The 19,706-nt window shown below is 40.9% G+C and overlaps 1 protein-coding gene across 1 annotated transcript in view; it reads right to left on the reverse strand.

The window, feature by feature from the left end:
- Positions 1–19,706, reverse strand: part of NOX3 (NADPH oxidase 3) — a 66,119-nt gene that overhangs the window by 34,839 nt on the left and 11,574 nt on the right. The window contains exons 6-9 of the mRNA XM_005891555.2: positions 17,416–17,597; positions 11,999–12,122; positions 6,467–6,559; positions 3,873–4,126 (exon numbers count right to left, since the gene is read on the reverse strand). Of these exons, the coding sequence (XP_005891617.1) occupies positions 3,873–4,126; positions 6,467–6,559; positions 11,999–12,122; positions 17,416–17,597 (653 nt within the window). The remainder of the gene's footprint in view (positions 1–3,872; positions 4,127–6,466; positions 6,560–11,998; positions 12,123–17,415; positions 17,598–19,706) is intronic.

Here is a 19,706-nt window from a genome sequence, read left to right on the forward strand (position 1 = left end):
GTACATCATGAGAAATGTTGGGCTGGATGAAGCACAAGTTGGAATCAAGATTGCCAGGAGAAATATCATTAACTCAGATATGCAGATGACACCACCCTTATGGCAGAAAGCAAAGAGGAACTAAAGAGCCTCTTGATGAAAGTGAAAGAGGAGAGTGAAAAAGCTGGCTTAAAACTGAATATTCAAAAAATGAAGATCATGGCATCTGGTCCCATCACTTCATGGGAAATAGATGTGGAAACAATGGAAACAGTGACAGATTTTATTTTCTTGGGCTCCAAAATCACTGCAGATGGTGACTGCAACCATGAAATTAAAAGACGCTTGCTCCTTACAAGAAAAGCTATGACCAACCTAGACAGCATATTAAAAGCAGAGACATTACTTTGCCAACAAAGGTCCGTCTAATCAACAATATGGTTTTTCTGTAGTCATGTATGGATGTGACAGTTGGACCATAAGGAAAGCTGAAGGCTGAAGAATTGGTGCATTTGAACTGTGGTGTTGGAGAAGATTCTTGAGAATCCCTTGGACTGCAAGGAGATCAAATCAGTCCATCCTAAAGGAAATCAGTCCTGAATATTCATTGGAAGGACTGATGTTAAAGCTGAAGCTTCAATACTTTGCTCACCTGATGCGAATTGATGCATTAGAAAACACGCTGATGCTGGGAAAGATTGAAGGCAGGAGGAGAAGCGCATGACAGAGTGTGAGATGGTGGATGCGTCACAGACTCGATGGACGTGAGTTTGAGCAAATTCAGGGGGTTGTTGATAGACAGGGAAACCTGGTGTGCTGCAGTCCATTGCATTGCGAATAGTCGGACATAACTGAGTGACTGAACTGAACTGATCTCTCCTCTGCAGTCCTCATCATTCGTGTAATTTTAAAGCTGTTTTGGGTGGTGTGTGTGTGTGTGTGTGTTTGCGGCACCACGCAGCATGTGGGGTCTTTGTTCCCTACGTGTGTGTCTGACTCTGTGACCCCATGGACTGTAGCCCTCCAGGCTCCTCTGTCCATAGGATTTCCTAGGTAAGAATAGTGAAGTGGGTTGCCATTTCCTTCTCCAGGGGGTCTTCCTGACTCAGGGATTGAACCCGAGTCTCCTGTGTCTCCTGCACTGGCAGGTGGGTTTGGTGTGTGTGCACGACTTGATTTGCACCTGTTTGGTCACTAGACTGTAAGTTCTGAGGAGGGAGGGGCCGTATCTGTCTTAGCCCACCACTGCAAACCAGCACCTTACAAGGCGTGGATTGTTCAATAACAATTTGTTGAGTAGATTGTGAATGTTTAAAATACTTCAATCAACAGAATGTATTAAATAACCTCAACTATTCCAAAAGCACACATTTACATATGAACAAAGCTATGCTAATTAAAAAGCTTCTAAGTTATTCATAACCATTCCCTAAGGAGTGTCTATTGAAGGCACCCGGGGTTGGCCCATTTGGGCTTACTATGTGTTCATGAAAGTTCAATTGGGTTTATTTTAAAATATTCCATATACCAAACCTCCTCATAATTCAAATTAACTCTCCTCAAATTAATATTAATTAATAAGGCTTTTATTACATATTGATGTATGGAAATAGAAGAATAAAAATAAAAAGGCCTTAATCAGAAAGGGTTTGTATCTCAGCCCATGGTAGATTCTTTTATAAATAATTAGATAAAGGGAATTGAGAGAGAGAGAAAAACAGAAACTGTCCACAACTAAAACGTCTTATGGTTATTTTTATACTTCATTGTATTTGGGATTTATTTGACACTGATGATAAAAGATAACAATTAAACCCAAAGAAGAATTGTGTCATAATTCGTAGAAATGCACAATAAATACATTTCTACATAAAACTGAGAATCTAAGCTGGAGCAGCGGGAGGAAATATTAGATCCCATCTCCCTGCTGATACAGTGATCCTTCCTTTCGCATCCCTGATTGCTGATTACTTTCCCACGTGAAATTGCAGAGCCCCAAGTTCCATCAAGGGGCTGGTCTAGTTTTTCCTCCTGTCTCACTGGGATCTGCCTTCTGACAACTCACGGGCTTTTACCTTCCTGAGAAACACAAACCAGGTCTTTTCCCTTCCCTGCCTCTCTAGCCTTTAACTAGCCGAAATCTAGCCATCACGACACTCTGATGGTTCTTTTTGTGGACCAAAACACCTCCGTTTCTCTCAACGTTGAACTGGCTGCCTTTGCACAAATTCTTGTTTATCAAGTTCACTCAGGTACTTCCTGTCTGATGTAGATCCAGTTTCTGATAACATCTTAGAAACAAGTTCCCTCTCCAGCAGTCACATCACACTGTCCCTATTGCTTCTCATCAGCATCGCCCATCAACCTTCGGTCTTGTCTCTGAACCCAAGACCTTTTTTATCTACATTGCCCTCCCTTTCTTATCAGCACATTCATTGTCATCTCTGTGGTAGATGACCTTTCTTATTTTGCTAATAGCAAGGGTAGCTAACTGTTTTTTTTTTTTTTTTTACTATGCATTATGCAAAGAGCATCATACTGACTATCATATTTAATCCTAAACAGAACCTATGTTCTATTATTATCATTTTCATCTTACAGAGGAGGAAACTGAGGCAGGTGTTACATACATCTTCCAAGATCACATGCAAAATTAGGCTTTGAACCCAGGTTGTCAAATGCCGAGGCCCTTGGCTTTGGGTTGTAGATATAAGTTGCTGAGAACTCTAGTACCAATGTCGAGAAATTCCTCCATTTTACCTCAGAAGGCAAAGTCTTTTATTCATTTATTTATTTTTATTGAAGTATAGGTGATTTATATTGTTTCAGGTGTACAGCAAAGCAATTCTGTGATCCATACATATGTTAGTGTTAGTGACTCAGTCACGTCCAGCTCTGCGACTTCATGGACTGCAGCCCACCAGGCTCCTCTGTCCATGGCATTCTCCAGGCAAGAATACTGGAGTGGGTTGCCATTTCCTCCTCCAGGGGATCTTGCCGACCTAAGGATTGAACCCTGGTCTCCCTCAAGTGGGCAGATTCTTCACCATCTGAGCCATATATCTATTGTTTTCCAGATTCTTTTCCATTACAGGTTATTGCAAGGTACTGATTAGAGTTCCCTGTGCTACACAGCAGACCCTTGTAATCTTTTTTATATATAGTAGTGTATATCTGTTAATGTGAAAATTTTAAAAAAGAGGTCTTGTTCTCTCTTTGTCCTGAGTTTAGAGGAAGAGTTTTCTTCCTCTTCACGAGGCTGTGCTTCTCCTCTTGGACTCCTTAGTCACTGCTTGTCTCAGAGATTCCTGGGGTTGTATTACATTCTTTCTGTGCCCAAAGCAGTGAAAAATTATGGTTTTCTCAAATCTCTTCACAATGTATATCCCAACATTTTTTGTCTGTGTCCCTGTTTTTCTGGAGCCCTAAACATAGGCTTTGAGTTCTTATTGGGTAATCCTGTAGCAAGAATGGGAATCAATTTTAAGCCATTGATTACTAAAAGGAACCAAGGCATGGTGACTATACTAAACTCTGTTGCATGCTGAGGCTTTTCTAAATAGGGTGTTGTTTTGGACTGACTTGTCCAACAACAAACTATGACAGCAAAAAGTGCACAGCGCTGCGTTAGGCATCACAAGTGGCTTGTAATTCGCCAAAGTGATGTTTTAGACCCGGGAAAGCAAAACGTTTCCTGTTCCTGGATCATGACCTGCCTTTATTGATCATTTGATTTTTAAAGAAATGTACTTGTTCATACTCAAATTTTAAAAATGGTTTCAAATTTACCATCTAGAATTAAGATACTGCAGAAGCTCTCAGCATGTTGATGCACTAAAGGACCTTGCTTTTTATAATATGGTAACATACATAAAAAAGAAATGGGCTCCCACCTTGGCAGGCTCCAGGGCTCCTTCAGGGGCTGTCCTTCTACTCCAAAGGCCTTACATAGAGCTTCTGTCCAGTCTCCAGCTGCCCGGATGTGCACACTGAAGAAGTCCTCCTGGGGAGCGGAGGTGAGGGTGAAGGGGTGCCACTCCAGCGTGGATATGGATGGGCACTGGATCAACACATACTGCCCTGGTGCCATTTTAAAGTCACGCTTTTTCATGCAAAGTTCTAGCACTCCAGATGGATGGCTTACCACCTAAATCACAGCAAGAGAGTCATTGGTTCTTTCACTTAGGTTAAATAATAAGACAATGGCCTTCATCCCATCAAAGCTTTTTCAATTTTTATATCAACTCTTTTGAGGTGTAATTGACATAGACCATTAATTATGAGTTTCCAAGGATCATTGCCACAACTTTCATGTCTGAGTTGGCAACTTCAGCCAGAAAGACATTAATCTTCTTCAGGGGCTAGGCCAGAAATTTGTGCGGCTGCATCAGGGGCAAAGTAATGTCTAGCACATGATTTTTTGTCTCAGTGACCATGTTTTCGGTAGCACAGTTAATTTCAGGCTGGTTAATTTCAAGAGAATATAAGCTAGCATTTCATCCATAGCACATAATTAGCCTTAAAGTTATTGAAATAGCCACAGAATTAACTTCATGTTGTTTTAAGATGTAGGTCTAGTTTGTTACCATTTTCAATGATGTGTATCTTTTCTTTATCCTTTGTGAACTAACCCTGGTATTTCTTCATTCTAAGTATGAAACAATCTTCAAACTCTGAAATGTTTTGTTGGTTTGGTTTGGTGTTATTCAAACCTTGTCCAGTCTCCTACTTAGGCTCTGTGTTTTAGATGTAAGAAAGCATGATGCAAAATCTATTGCTTTGTAAAGTGCTCTATAACTTGCTACTTATCAGAGACAAAGAATTAATTTTCCTCCTTAGACATATCTCTTTTTTCCAGGCTCCCATGTCTCCTTTTTTGACAGGAGTTATATGGGACCAAAATCTAGTGTCTGGATCCTGTGACAGTACTTTTCCATTCAGAAGAGAATTTCACAGCATTTTAATCATTAGTTTCTCCTCTCCCTACTGATCTCGTTCTGATTCAGCTGTTAAATGGTCTCCCTAGTAACAGCTTGAGTAGATTTCCAGAAGTTTTACGGTCTGGCTTTTGATACAGCTTGATATTCTTTGGTGCTTAACTTAAAAACAGCAACACAGAAGCAGCTTAAAACAGAAATATGAAGCAATTTCTGTGCATTTGCTTTCATGAAGACAGTTAAAGAGATAGAGTATTCTGTTAATATTGTATTAGCAAAGCTTCATGGGTTTGGTTAGCAGAGAATTTCTTCTAAGACATTAAAACATCTGAGGGGAGATTTTGGGGTAAATTTTCAGTCTCCCAGGCATGTGTTCATTTTTTCTTCATTCATTCATTTAGTCAACAAATGCTTTTTGAATGTATATTCTATTCCAGACTTATTCTAGGACTGGGGATATAGTATATAATATGAAGCAAAAAAAAGTCCTCACTCTCAAGTAGCATATATCTTAGCTGGGGTAGAGAAGATTTTATTTTATTGCAAATAATGATGTATATAAGAAATGTATTTGGAGATGACACATGCTATGAAGAAAGTAAAACAACACAATATGTTGCAGAATGACACGGGAGTTCTACTCTTATTAATCAAAAGCAGAGTTATTATTACACTACTATTATTGCCAGGGCTTTCCTGGTGGCTCAGATAGTAAAGAACCTGCCTGCAATGTAAGAGACACAGGTTCCATCCCTGGGTTGCTAAGGAAATGGAGAAGGAAATGGCAGTCCACTCCAGTATTCTTACCTGGAGAATTCTGTGGACAGAGGAGTCTGGCGGGCTGTAGTCCACGGTGTCTCAGAGTCAGACATGACCGAGTGACTAACAATTTCACACTTTCGCTTTTACTGCTTGGGCATGTATTTTTGACCTATCTGCTGAGACCTTCCTCCAGCTCAAGGTAAAAATTGGGGAGCAAGGATGAGATATGTCAAGATTGGAAAATACTACCTTCTTGCCTTCATTCACTAGGGCAGGGCCCCTTCCTCTCCATTTTGAACTCCCCCCCAGTGCCCTTTCTCCATCTAAACCTGAGGGAAACTGTTCCCCCATCTTCTGCTCAGCAGTTCCAAATGTGAGCGTGTGTATTTGAAAATATATATACGTTATTTTTGTGTTTGCAATGTCCATATTTTTATGTGGTAGAGGAAGCGATTATACTCTAAGACACTGTGATCCATGTAAAGCATACTCAGCCCTCCTGCCTTTTCCCCTAGAGGACACCAAAATAAAGGGAAATACAGATGATTCCAGGGCTGTAGTATAACCTTTATCAGAATTCTGTGTACCAGTCGGGAGCCCTGATCCCTGTCTTCAGTAAAATTAGTCTCACTAAAAGATGCACAGGATACAAGCAATTATTAGAACAGAAGATGAGCCTCTAAATTACACACGGTTCTGCAATAAAAATGGCAAATTAAAAACTTGGGCCAATAAAAAATTTTCATCTACACTCAGGTTTTTATTCAGACATAAACCTACATGCATACCTTGGTAATGATAACTTCTTGCTGAAATCGCCAGAACCTAATTATTCTTTCACACGCATACAAGACCATGGGGCCTAAAACCCATTTCCAAGCCTGCAGAGAGCGGCAAAGAGAGAAGAAAAGGAAATGAAAATGGAATCCAAATATTTTCAATTTGAACCAATCAATATATAACGCGACGGGGTTTAGACATTTTCCTTTAACTTTGGGCCAGTTACCAACAACAAAGATGTCTCCTTGTATTAAATACTATAACATTCAATTATGCCTTGAAGTCTACAAGCTTATTTAAGAGATTAAACTCTTCTGTATTGGTTTTTATGCTTACTTGATCAATGATGCCTTTATGTAATTAGAAATAATTGAATTTGCAAAGAAATAGAAAGTAGATTGATGTTTATGTTATATATGATAGGGTCATAAATGCTCCCAAACTCAACCAAAGTCAAAGGCTTACAAACTACATTACTGAGTCAACACAGGACATGAGAAATTCAACAAAAAACATTTCAAATAGTAATTTTGGGGGCCAAGAATGCATCATAACTTTGCGGGTCTGCCTAAAACAACTCACACTCTTACACCACGCATGCACCCATGTACTCACACACACATATACACACTTTCACACACATGGGCATAGTCAGTGTCATCTGAAATAAAGCAAAGTTAGTTTCACAGTATTGTAAATCTAGATTAACAGAATCAGAACAAAAGCCTCAATACTTGTCTGGAGAATTGTGGCAGGGAACATTTCCATTCTGTGTTAGCCTTTTCTGAGTATAATCTGCCGTATTAAGGTTCCGCGGGGCTACCCTTGTACCAGGGGTTGGGTTACAACCTAAGGTGTCTGCTTCCTTAAAAGAGAAGGAATGGGAACTTAAAAATTTTGAAGATTTAATCTTCAAATTTAATCAAACAACCTTCTGAGGCATATGATATTCTCTTTATTTTGCAGAAGAGGGGACTGCGGCTCAACAAGATGACACAAATTGTCCAGGTCACAAAGGTGATAAACAAGGTTCACAGTGAAGATGTGAACCCAGATGGCCTTGACTACCCAGCCTTTGCTCTTCCCAAGTAATCGTGCTTCTTTCTGTTCAGTGAAGAACAGACACTTGCTTCACATTAGAGACTCATTAATTCATTGAATTTTAGGATGATCAAGGTTCTTGGAAATCTAGCCTAGTTCTTTTAAAGAAGAAAAAGCAACATTCCAAGAATGGGTATAAATTGTCAGGGACACGGGGTGAGGTCGCAGAGAGCCAGGAGTAGAACCCAAGCCTTCTCCTCATTTCCCTCAGTTCTCTCCCTGGAATTCTAAATCCATTGGACCTTACTCTTAGAATCCTATCTTAATAGCAATAAGGGCATCCCTTTCTCCTGAACACGGATATTCACTAAACCTTCACCGACCGACTCCTCATCTTCCTTGTTCATTACTCCCCTGCTCATTAGCCTTCTCTGTCTTGTCTGTCTGTTGGCAGGTCACAAGCCCTTCAGCATTATTTTTGCTTTTGTTGTCTTTCTTGTTTCTTCGAAGCTCTTTTGTTTATTTCTAGGTCTGTTTGCATGGCACCTCTTCTCACCTACATCAACCTTCTGTGCTTTTTCCCTGGGAGCCTCTTGTTTGCCTGATAAAGGCTCCATTTATGGAGGCAACACAAAGCAATTTGACCCACTTATTCTTTTCTGCCTCAGTGGGATTCAGCAACGTGTTCAGAACAGCCCAGAGAATAAAACCTTTTGTCCACCTATGCTGTGGGTGAGGCGGGCATGATGATCAGAGTAAGGGAAAAAGGCCGGAAGGGATAGACACGAAGGATGGGGTTGGACCAAAGCAGTGAGTCCGTAGGTCTCTTATGCTTGAATGAACCAGAAAGTATTTTGAGAATAAGCTTGGATATTTACAGAAAAGAGAGCAAGGATGCAATTCTTTCTGTATGAGCTTAGAGAGAGATTTGCAAAAAACACTCCCATGGTCTCTATGTATTTTTACAAATAATCTTCCACACCCATTTTAGAAAGTTTGAGACATCACACACTTCATTTTGTTGGTGTCAAGTCAATCATGGTCTCTGCTTTTTCCATGTTGATAAAATGGAATGGATTATTTTTCTTTGTACGGTTAGTCAGGAAGGTGAATGTAAGCTATTAATCCTCACCTCTACCTCTGTCTGGTATATAAATTGCTCCAGGAGGAGAAAGCCTAGTTTAGTTATACTGTGATATTCTTGGAGCCCTTGGAAATTAGAGATGGAGGAGAAGATGGCCAGAGATGAATATTCAAAGATATATTTCCCAACAGGGGTGACCAGGATAGGCAAGAGCGAGTGAAAACAAGAAACAGCCAGAGCAGGAGGGACGTGTGATGGGGTGAGTCTTGGAATGGGTCTCAGAAGACCTGGATTCTGGTCTTGGGATTACCCTCCCTTATCCTATGCCTTTAGGAAAATCTTGGGCTCTTTTATGCTCAACTTTTCTGCCTTATAAAATGGGAGTGTCAAAGGAAGTTATTATTTGGGTTCCCCCCAAGCTCTTAAATGTTTCAATTTTGCTCACAGAGGGGAGTACAATGTTGGGGGCATATACTTGTGGATAGCAGCAGAGAGCTGGCAAAATGAGGAGTGGGAAAAGGCCAGATATTCAAAATGAATGCTGAAGAGCATAGAGGTGAAAGTTCACAGCCAGAGAGTGAGAAGCTCTGGCTCCTTGATGTGATTTTGCTTGGAATGCCCTCTGTGACCATAGGTAAGAAATGAAAACTCCTTGGATCTCAATTTTTCCATCTAATAAATAAAGGGCCAGGGCTATTTAGTATCTAAGTTTCTTTAATGTTAAGAGACTCTGTGGATTTTTAGCTTTATATTTTCTTCTCTAAAAAATACTGAAAAAGGCACGGTACAGTGAGTATTTTATGGTAGAAATAAAACCATGTTGATTTAAAAGCTGCAGTACTGAAACTTGTTTCCTCCACTTTCACTCCTGGTTTTTCATTCCTACCAGAAAATAAGAACATGCTGGCTTTGATTTTATTTTATGTGTGTGTTTATGAATGGTCTCTTTTTCGAGACAATAGGATTTCCAGGGGGTGGGAACCACATCCTTGAATCTTGCATCTAGCGCAGTGTCAAGTATATAACAGCCACTTGGCAAGAGTTTGCTGAATTAACTCTACCTCAGTTAGAGCTTTTCCCTATACTGTTGACATCATGCTTTAGTAATTAAAAAGTGCCAGACATTATCATTATTATTTGTTAAAGCTGCAGTTAAATGAAATAGGCTAAGGAAGACCAGGTATCTTTTGAGATGGATGGCATGAGGAATTCTAGAGTCTGGAGTCTTGCAGCATGTGTCTGTGAGTTTGGGAAGAAAGAGAGAAAAGTAGGGGAAAAGGGGATTGTGAAATAATAATATAATTGGTTCCTTTGAGCAGTTCAGTTCATAGAGGTGATGCATGCAGCACTATCGGCTTTGGGAGGAGTGGGAGAGTAGGTGCACCCCTAAAGGTGAACTGATAAATATTCTCTTGAGAAAAGCACCATGAAAATGCACTGAGTCAAGAGAGGCAGAGGGGACGCGATGGAGGCCTGAGAAGACAGGGAAGGTGTGGCGCGGTGAGGCGCAGGAACCCTTCCTTGTCCTTGGGATGCCTTTTGGATTCGGTGTCTCTCAGACAACAGAAAGAATATTGTGCAGCTCAGCCAAGCGGTAATTGCACAGCCCACACACGCTTCGAATCAGGATCCATTAAAAATAATGGGAAAGAGTGACAACACGAGTTTGGGTGTGCAAGGAGGTAAAGCAGGGGAGAGTGAACAGAGAGGTGGGTACGTGCCCCCTTCTCATGATAATTAATGTCAGCAAACGCTGCTGGGAGCAGGCTCTAGTCTGTATTCATGAGGTGTGGGAGAGGATTGATTTTTTTATGGAGACACTGTAGCTGAACATTTGAGAGAGGCATTCATGTTCCTCATTAATATGCAGGCTGGGTAGTGGCTCCCGATAGTTGAGTTTAAGACAGAGACAATCTATACTGGCCATTAAAAGAACCACAGTCTAATGGGCACATCTATTCCACTTCTCTTGGTTTTAAACATTCCTCCTAGCAGTTTTCATCCTTAAAATCCAGTGCTTAATTTAATAGAGTTGAAGATTTTTGAAAAAGTCAATCATTATATTCTTCATATGCTGATGACTTAATTTCCTGAATCCTCACCATTTATATACTATTATCCCATTTTTAAATATCTTTTGGCTTCCCAGGTGGCTCAGGGGTAAAGAATCTGCCTGCTAACTCAGGAGATTCAAGGGATGCAGGTTCAATCCTTGGGAGGCGGGGAAGATCCCCTGGAGAAGGGAATAACAACCCACTCCAGTGTTCTTGCCTGGGAAATCCCATAGACAGAGGAGCCTGGTGGCTATAGCCCATAGAGTCGCAAAAGAGTCAGACATGACTGAGCACAACCATGCACTTTTTTGTCCCTTGTTTCCTCCTTGTTTTAATCTGCTGGCTTCATTCACTTTCTTTTACACATTACCCAGCTGTCCCAAGGTTTGCATTGTTCTGAGACACATGATAAGACCGAAGAAAATTGTTATTTCTATTTATCTATGCCATTAATTGGGAGAAGGAAATGGCAACCCACTCCAGTATTCTTCCCTAGAGAATCCCGTGGACAGAGGAACCTGATGGGCTGCTGTCCATGGGGTCGCAGAGTGAGACACGACTCAAGCGACTTAGCATGCATGCATGCATTGGGGAAGGAAATGGTGACCCACTCCAGTATTCTTGCCTGGAGAATCTCAGGGACAGAGGAGCCTGGTGGGCTGCCATCTATGGGGTCACAGAGTTGGACACGACTGAAGTGACTTAGCAGCAGCAGCAGCAGCATGTCATCAACTGTCATCCTGACAGCATACCCAGGAAATCTTACTTTTGAGATTTTGGACACTATTATCTACTCTAATTAAGTCTATTTTGGTCTAATATTGTCATTATTTCAGGAATAGAAGCTTAATTAGAACAGGAAGTAAATGTATGTACTTTCAATTTCTTTCTGTCTCGTAAGTTGTGGAAAGAAAGAAGGCAAGCTTGCAAAGGTGGCCTGATTCTCACTTGGGCACTGCCTGACATTCATTGAGAAGGGATGCTCTTAGTCCTCAGGATGGAGTGGGCAGTCGCCCAGGGCATCAGGGAGCCGACTGTGCGGAGAGCAGAGGGTGGCTAGCCCACCGCTTTCTGACTCCTCCAGAGACAGGGCTGTGCGTGAGGGGCTCTGAATCCCATGCTCTCAGACATCCATATTTAAATGTAAGTGGAAGAACACGTTTCAAAACGAACAGAGTGCTTTTGGCAGGGGATCTCTTTTGAAATTATCCATAACTCGAGTCCTCCATTAGCACTCTTAATAAAGAGTTGGCTTTGTCTCGTGGTGACACGGGGCTGTTCTTTTTTTCAAGCATGTAAAAGCTCTAGCTATTTTAACTGTGGCGACAGCTATTTTTAAAAGCTCCTGGGCTCGTTCTTACCGAAGGTTCCTTGCCAGAAAATTGAGGCACGGGGCACCGGACCTGCCACTCCTCTGGGTGGTCTCTGCAGAGGGTGATGTTGTGCAGCAGGAGACTCTCGGGGGTTTGGCCTCGAACAATCCGGCTTGTTATTAAAAAAAATAATAATAAAGCCCTCAGATTCGAAAGTGATTTTGTGCCTTGTGATTGCCACGGATACATAGACTATGATGGACTCTACAATAACACTTTCACTGTCTTGCAATCTGGGCTGGGGTGCATTTCCCTGAGCTTCTTTAAAAATAGGAATTTAAGAAGCTTCAAGCAACTTTGAAGAGCCCAGAAAAGAAGTGCCCCTCGGTGGTATCCTGTGTTAAATTGAAAGTGTCTACATTAGAGAATTCATAATGAAGGAAATTGTTTGAACACATCCTTTTGTAGACTGTTGAATCTAATTAGGTTACATCTTGTCCTGATTGCTGATTCGGGCTAATTGGCTAACTGTACTATTTGGGTCTTTTGTGAATTTATTGAACTTCCCTTCCTGGTTTGTTTCTGAGCACCTTCAAGTTGTCAAGTGAAGAAGTCAAAAGAAGTGCCTTGAATAATGGTATGTGTTCCCCCAGTGACCCAGAGCAGGCTTAGTATTTGATGGGGTCCAAAAAGGTGGATGTAAAATGTGCCTTTTAAGATGATATTGTTGAATTGGAGACTGAAAGAAGAAGTTGGCCTTCGTGAATGGAGCACTGGATCAAGAGTCCTGTGATCCTGCTATATTAGATTTCCTACACATGCGGTATCAACTGACCCCGGACAATTTGCTTCGGGGCAAATTCCTTCCTTTATCTACTGGTGCACAGGCTGTGACGCGTGGGGTACTGAGGTCATACAACCTAGGCGTTGCTCACTTCCTAGGTGTTTATGAGTAAAATACATGGGTTTATTTTTTGAGGAACATGGTCCTTGCAGAGAAAGCTTAGCATCACATGAAGCTTTAGTGTGTGCTTCACATCACACTAGGCTGCTCAGGTCCTGGGTAGCCTGTGGAGTAACACAGCTGCTTTTGCCTGGGAGGAGGGTGCAGCAACGCCCTTGGAAGTGGCCTGGAGAACTGCCATCCTGGCCTCTGTCCTAGTCTGTTTTATGGAAGTCATCCAAACTTGGTAACATCCCTTTGAGTTAGATGAGCAAAACTATCTGTGAATCTCCCATGAGCAAACGATGCCCAGACATAGGAAGAGTGAATAAAATAGACGCCAGATGAAAAGAATCTGTAAATTTTAACACCTTCCTTCTCAGGCCTCAGACAATTCTTCTTGTATCCCAAGGGACCTCAGAACATTTCTCAAATGCAGTAAGCATCTTTTAAAAAATTTTTAAACTTTTTATGTCTTCATCCATGCCATCCCATAATAAGAAGATTAGTGGGCTTTAACACATTGCAATAATCCTACTTTACTTGGCATTTTTGTATAGAATTTGCAAATTACTTTTTGCTGTAAACAGTAGCTGTAGAATACTTCAAGCTGAGAAGATTAAATGAGGCCCTTATCCCAAAATAAGCCTTTCAACTAAGTTAAAATGACTAAAAAAAAAAATTTCATCTTGTGAAATGTTATTTGGATATTAAAAAATATCTCCAGTGAAACACTGCCCATTGAAATCCTCTTGTGCTCCTACAATGCACCATGGAGTGAATGCGGAGGAGGAAGGATCAGGGCGATGCATGCATAATTTTTGTGAAGAGGTCTTCTAGACGCACGTGAATTATGAAGAGCTCTCAAGTGAACTCCAGGGGTTAACACTCTGGCATCGGCAGAAGAGCTCAGAGAGAAAGGAAGGCCTGACAGCCTTTGGGGTGGAAGGCTTGGGGACTACATACCACACACCCCATCCCCCAAATACAGTCAGGGTGAAGGATGACACATTCAGGAGAGTCAAGTGCAGCTATTTTAAAGTTAAAAGAGGCTAGAAAGCCCTTAGCCAAGCAGCAGCATCAACGTGAACATTGACAACTAGGTTTCCAAAGACTAGCCGAGGGATGGCTAGTTGATTTAGGGTTAAATATGCTGCCAGGGGCAATTTTCCCTTCTGTGTTTGTGTGTTGGACAAGCTAATGGATGATGGGGAAGCTCTTAACCAGGCAGAGCCAGTGGAAGGCACACAGCCCCCTTGCAAGAAGGGGAGGCTAAGATTGGGGGTACATCTAGGATGGGGTGGGAGGTTGGAGGAGGCGGCTGACTTGCTGGGAGGTGCAAACTGAGAAGAACTGCCAGAGGGCCCCACACGGGACCCAGAGTCACCACGAGGTGGGTGACCTTTTCGGCCGGCCATCCGGTCTCCATCGCCGAGTGCTTGCCCTTCCAGACCTGGGCAGAAACAGAGCCCACCTCTGAGACCAGCCCCCTGCACTCAGCAGCTACTAGGGCAGGAGAATGGGTGCAGGACAGAGTATCCAGCGAGCGTGGGTAGCAGAAGAGGAGCTTCTGGCAAGCCATGCAGGGCTTTGCAGTATCACCAATCACATTCTCACAAGTGTCGAGGAATGTTTTATTCATGTAAGTAGAGACTGATCTCCAGGGCTTGTTACCACTAAAGGGTGGGTTGTCTGAAAGCCAGTGTCTTGCATCTGACTCTGTCATTTACTTGTCCTTGGATTTTGAGTGAATCACTTAACCCTCTGAGCATCTATTTCCTCCTTATGAAATGGGAATACTGGCGCCGTCTTCATTGGACAGGACTGTTGTTGGGGTCAAACTGATTATCTGCTTATATGAATGTGCTTTAAAATTTTAACGTGGGAAAAAAACATCAATTTATGAAATAATTAATATGGGACAAACTAGTTTGTTGTTGTTGTTCAGTCATGTTTGACTCTTTGTGACCTTGTGGACTGCAGCACTCCACGCTTTCCTATCCATCACCATCTCCCAGAGTTGCTCAAATGCATGTCCATTGAGTCAGCGACACCATCCAACCATCTTATCCTCTGCCGTCCCCTTCTCCTCCCAATCTTTCCCAGCATCAGGGTCTTCACCAATGCATTGTTTTTTTCACACAAGGTGGCCAAAGTATTGGAGCTTCAGTTTCAGCATCAGTCCTTCCAATGAATATTCAGGACTGATTTCTTTTAGGATTGATTGATTTGATCTCCTTGCTGTCCAAGGGACTCTCAAGAGTCTTCTCCAACACCACAGTTCAAAAGCATTAATTCTTTGATGCTTAGCCTTCTTTATGGTCCAACTATCACATCCACACATGACTACTGTAAAAACAATAGCCTTGATTATTTGGACCTTTGTTGGCAAAGTAATGTCTTTGCTTTTTAGTATGCTGTCTAGGTTGGTCATAGCTTTTCTTCCAAGGAGCAAGCTTTAATTTCATGGTTGCAGTCACCATCTGCAGTGATTTTGGAGCCCAAGAAAACAAAGTCTGACACTGTTTCCCCATCTATTTGCCATGATGTGATGGGACCAGATACCAGGATCTTAGTTTTTTTAGTGTTGAGTTTTAAGCCAGCCTTTTTACTCTCCTCTTTCACTTTCATCAAGAGGCTCTTTAGTTCTTCACTTTCTGCCATAAGGATGGTGTCATCTGCATATCTGAGGTTATTGATATTTCTCCCGACAATCTTGATTCCAGCTTGTGCTTCATTGCACAAGCATGATGTACTCTGCATATAAGTTAAATAAGCAGGGTGACAATATATAGCCTTGATGTACTCCTTCCCCAATTTGGAACCGGTCTGTTGTTCCATGTCCGGTTCTAACTGTTGCTTCTTGACCTGCATACAGATTTCTCAGGAAGCAGGTAAGGCAGTCTGGTATTCCCATCTCTTTCAGAATTTTCCACAGTTTATTATGATCCACAGTCAAAGGCTTTAGCATTCTCAATGAAGTAGAAGTTGATGTTTTTCTGAAATTCTCTTTTGACTTTTCTGTGATCCAGCGAATGTTGCTAATTTGATCTCTGGTTCCTCTACTTTTTCTAAATCCAGCTTGAACATTTGAAAGCTCTTGGTTCATGTACTGTTGAAGCCTAGCCTGGAGGATTTTGAGCGTTACTTTACTAGTGTGTGAAATGAGTGCAATTGTGCAGTAGTTTGAACATTTTTTGGCATTGCCCTTCTTTGGAATTGGAATGAAAACTGACCTTTTCCAGTCCTGTTGCCACTGCTGAGTTTTCCAAATTTGCTGACATTTTGAATGCAACACTTTCACAGCATCATCTTTTAGTATTTAAAATAGCTCAAATGGAATTCCATCACCTCCACTAGCTTTGTTTGTGGTGATGCTTCCTAAGGCCCTCTTGACTTTGCACTCCAGGATGTCTGGCTCTAGGTGAGTGCTCAACCATCATGATTATCCAGGTCATTAAGATATTTTTTTTTGTATAGTTCTATGTATTCTTGCCACCTCTTCTTAATTTCTGCTGCTTCTGATAGGTCCATACCATTTCTGTCCTTTATTGTGCCATCTTTGCATGAAATGCCCCCTTGGTATCTTTAATTTTCTTGAAGAGATCTCTAGTATTTCCCATTCTATTGTTTTCCTCTATTTCTTTGCACTGATCACTGAGGAGGGTTTTCTTATCTCTCCTTGCTATTCTTTGGAACTCTGCATTCAGATTATATCATATCTTTCCTTTTCTCCTTTGCCTTTCACTCTCTTCTTTTCTCAGCTATTTGTACAGCTACTCAGACAACCATTTTGCCTTTTTGCATTTATTTTTCTTGGGGATGGTTTTCATCACTGCCTCCTGCACAATTCTGGTAACATGTAAAGACTTAAAAACATTATCTTTGAAGGTCCTATATTTCAGATGATGCTACTCTAGCTTCCTGATGAAAGAATTAAGAATATCAGGTGGGTGTTGAATGCCAGAACAGCATTTTATGGGATGTTTGAGCAAAAAGGAATCCTAGATGCCAGATGGGGAAACTGAGGTTCAAAAAATTGAAATGGCTTGCAAGTGGTCACTCTGGTGACTAGTGGCACAGCCTAGATCAGGTTGGTCATCTCACACTCTGTCCCTCCACCACACGGGGTTTCCTAATGGATTATTTTAGTCCAGCAAAAGTAAAATCTGAGTATCAAAAATATATATCCCAAGGATTCCCATATAAATTGGATTGTGGAAATAGATTCTAAATAAAATATAGACCTATTGTTATCCAGCTTTCATTAAAATTCCCATATACCTGTCAGAATTTCCCAACAGAATTGGTTAGAAAAAATGAAGTCCTTAACCATCTATATTGCTTTTTTTTCCAGCATAACTAAAAAACTCACTATGTTTGGCATAGTGAATTTGCTTTTTCATACGTTCTCTGCGTCCATCTGTCCTGCATGTCATGCTCCTCCATCCAAAAGACTTTCTAGACTATTCTGAGATTCACAGAGATAAAATCTTACTCACTGAGTGTCAAAGGGACTCACCCCGCTCCGTGGATAGCCAGACCGATAAAGAAGATGATGAAAACATGGTGCGTATACCAGAACAATTCATAGGACACCTGCCGGATGAACTCGGTGGAAGAGGTCATGATCAAGATCAAAGCCAGAGAGATCAATAGGCCAGTAATGCCTGCGATTGTAGTTAGCAACTCAGTGATTGTGTTCTAAAAGAAACAAACACCATCACATTAATGACTCAGTTCTGTTTTTCCATTTTAGGATCAACATTTGAGAATCCAAACAGGGAGCAATACACAATGTACTAGTCAGAAGCACATTAACCTTGGGAAGGGTCCCCATACACTTCTAACAGGGGACTTCTTATCCTTTCCTCTGCCACCGGAGGGTGGAATTCACTATGCTCAAATTTTGTCCAATGTCATTTTGTTAACTATTTTTTTCCCCATCTGTATAAATCAGCCAGCATGCCAAAGTTGATGATGTTGAATTGTAATTAGGACAATATATGAAAATGCATTTTAGGATACAATACTGCAAAAAAAAAACCGAGTTTCAAGTTTTTAATTTTTAAAATAAAAATGAGACTCACCATGCTTAATTGCATCTTAACATTAATAAACACTTTTCTGGAGAGGTCCCTCAGGGGCATCCCTAATAAAGCAGCTGCACACTCTGTTCCCCTGGCAGTTATTCCTTGCTCTCAATTTTTAATTGGAAGGACCATGACTTGCATTTCTTTCATGCCACCTCATGAGGCTTGGAATACGGCTTTGTAAATCCTAGGTGATCGATAAAGATACAGCTATTCTTATTAGATAGACCCTGCCACAAGGCCAGAATTCTGACCTGTTAGTGTAGAGGATGGTTAAATAGCTTTTCAGAATATGAATCATAAAACATTTTGTTTTATTGGGAGTTTGCCATATTCTGGTCAAGTCATTAGTATTCACACACTGTGTTTCTATCTTTGAGACAACTATGAGCTCCATAAACGCACACTGTATTTTTTGTCAGTAAAATCTCATTGATTTGGGCCGCTTTGAGATCTTGAGGTAATTTAAACAGGGACTTCTCTGTTGTTTACTTTTTCCTTTGTAGAGCAAACAGTGGAAATAAAACTGAAAGGGTTATGTCTAAAACATTTAAAAGACCTTTTTTTTTTTTTCCCCACTGTACTCAGGCATTTTAGAAATCCATTGATATCACATGGTGTGCTAATTTCAAATCATTCTTCTTTGCTTATTAAAGCAAATCCCCACTTCCCTCTTCTTGTGACATATTTATAGACTGGTTTGAGTTGCAAGGGATCATCTAAAACAATTCCTCTGTGTCTCATTAGAAATGCTCTATAATGTACATGTTGTGTTATGGGTACCTATCTTTCTCTAAATATCCTAGATTAGAAGGTTTCTTGACCTTAATTAGTACTTACATAGTATATTGCCTTTAAAATTTTGAAATAGCCATATGGGGAGTAGCTTAATCATGTTTAATTTGCTTCAAATTACTTTAAAAGTATTTGTAATAAATATAATTTATTGTATAGTCTCTTCAAAATCTTGAGATTTATTCTTGGTTATGTATCACAACAGATTTCCCAGAGTCTTAATGGGGGACAGAGTTAACCCCAGTAGGTGCCCAGATAAATCCTGCAGCTCCAATAAGTACACCAAAGGCCTTCCATTCCCATAGGCTTAGGGCCTCTGTAGCTTCTAATTATTGTCAGCTAAGAAAATGTAGCTCTACTAGATCAATGGCCTGATTTTCAAAATCACTGTAGGATAATTAGAAGACATGACATGGAAGAATTTCCCCAGAAAGAGACTTTGAATATTGCTTCTTCAAGTAAGGCTAATGGGCAAAAGGGTCACTTAAAGAGATGGCCCAGACAGTATTGGAGGAATTTCCATTTTGGAGAGTATTGTTTTAGGCTCTTCTTGGACAATACAGATTTTTGATCTTGGTCAACATGCAGCATACATTTTCCAATATGATAGGCAGTACATGGCAAAAGTTTAGATCAACCAGGAAAACAGGCAGGAGGTGAATTAAAGGAAAGAAATGTCTTTTTAGGAGGATTTCTGAGGCTACACATTGGGTTTTCTTTTTGTTTCTTATATGTACACACAACTAATTAGCATTAATGATGTCACTGGCCATGCAGGTCTCATTATGGAATTTGCTGCTCTGTCCAGCATCAGATGTGGCAAACTAGCTAGTCATTTGTGTGCCAAAAATGACACAGGAAAAGCAATCCAGAAAACAATTTGCAAACTGAAAATAAAGACATCCAATTCATCATCCCTGAATTT

This window comes from Bos mutus, chromosome 9 (assembly GCF_027580195.1).
Source record: "Bos mutus isolate GX-2022 chromosome 9, NWIPB_WYAK_1.1, whole genome shotgun sequence".
Lineage (NCBI taxonomy): Eukaryota > Metazoa > Chordata > Mammalia > Artiodactyla > Bovidae > Bos > Bos mutus.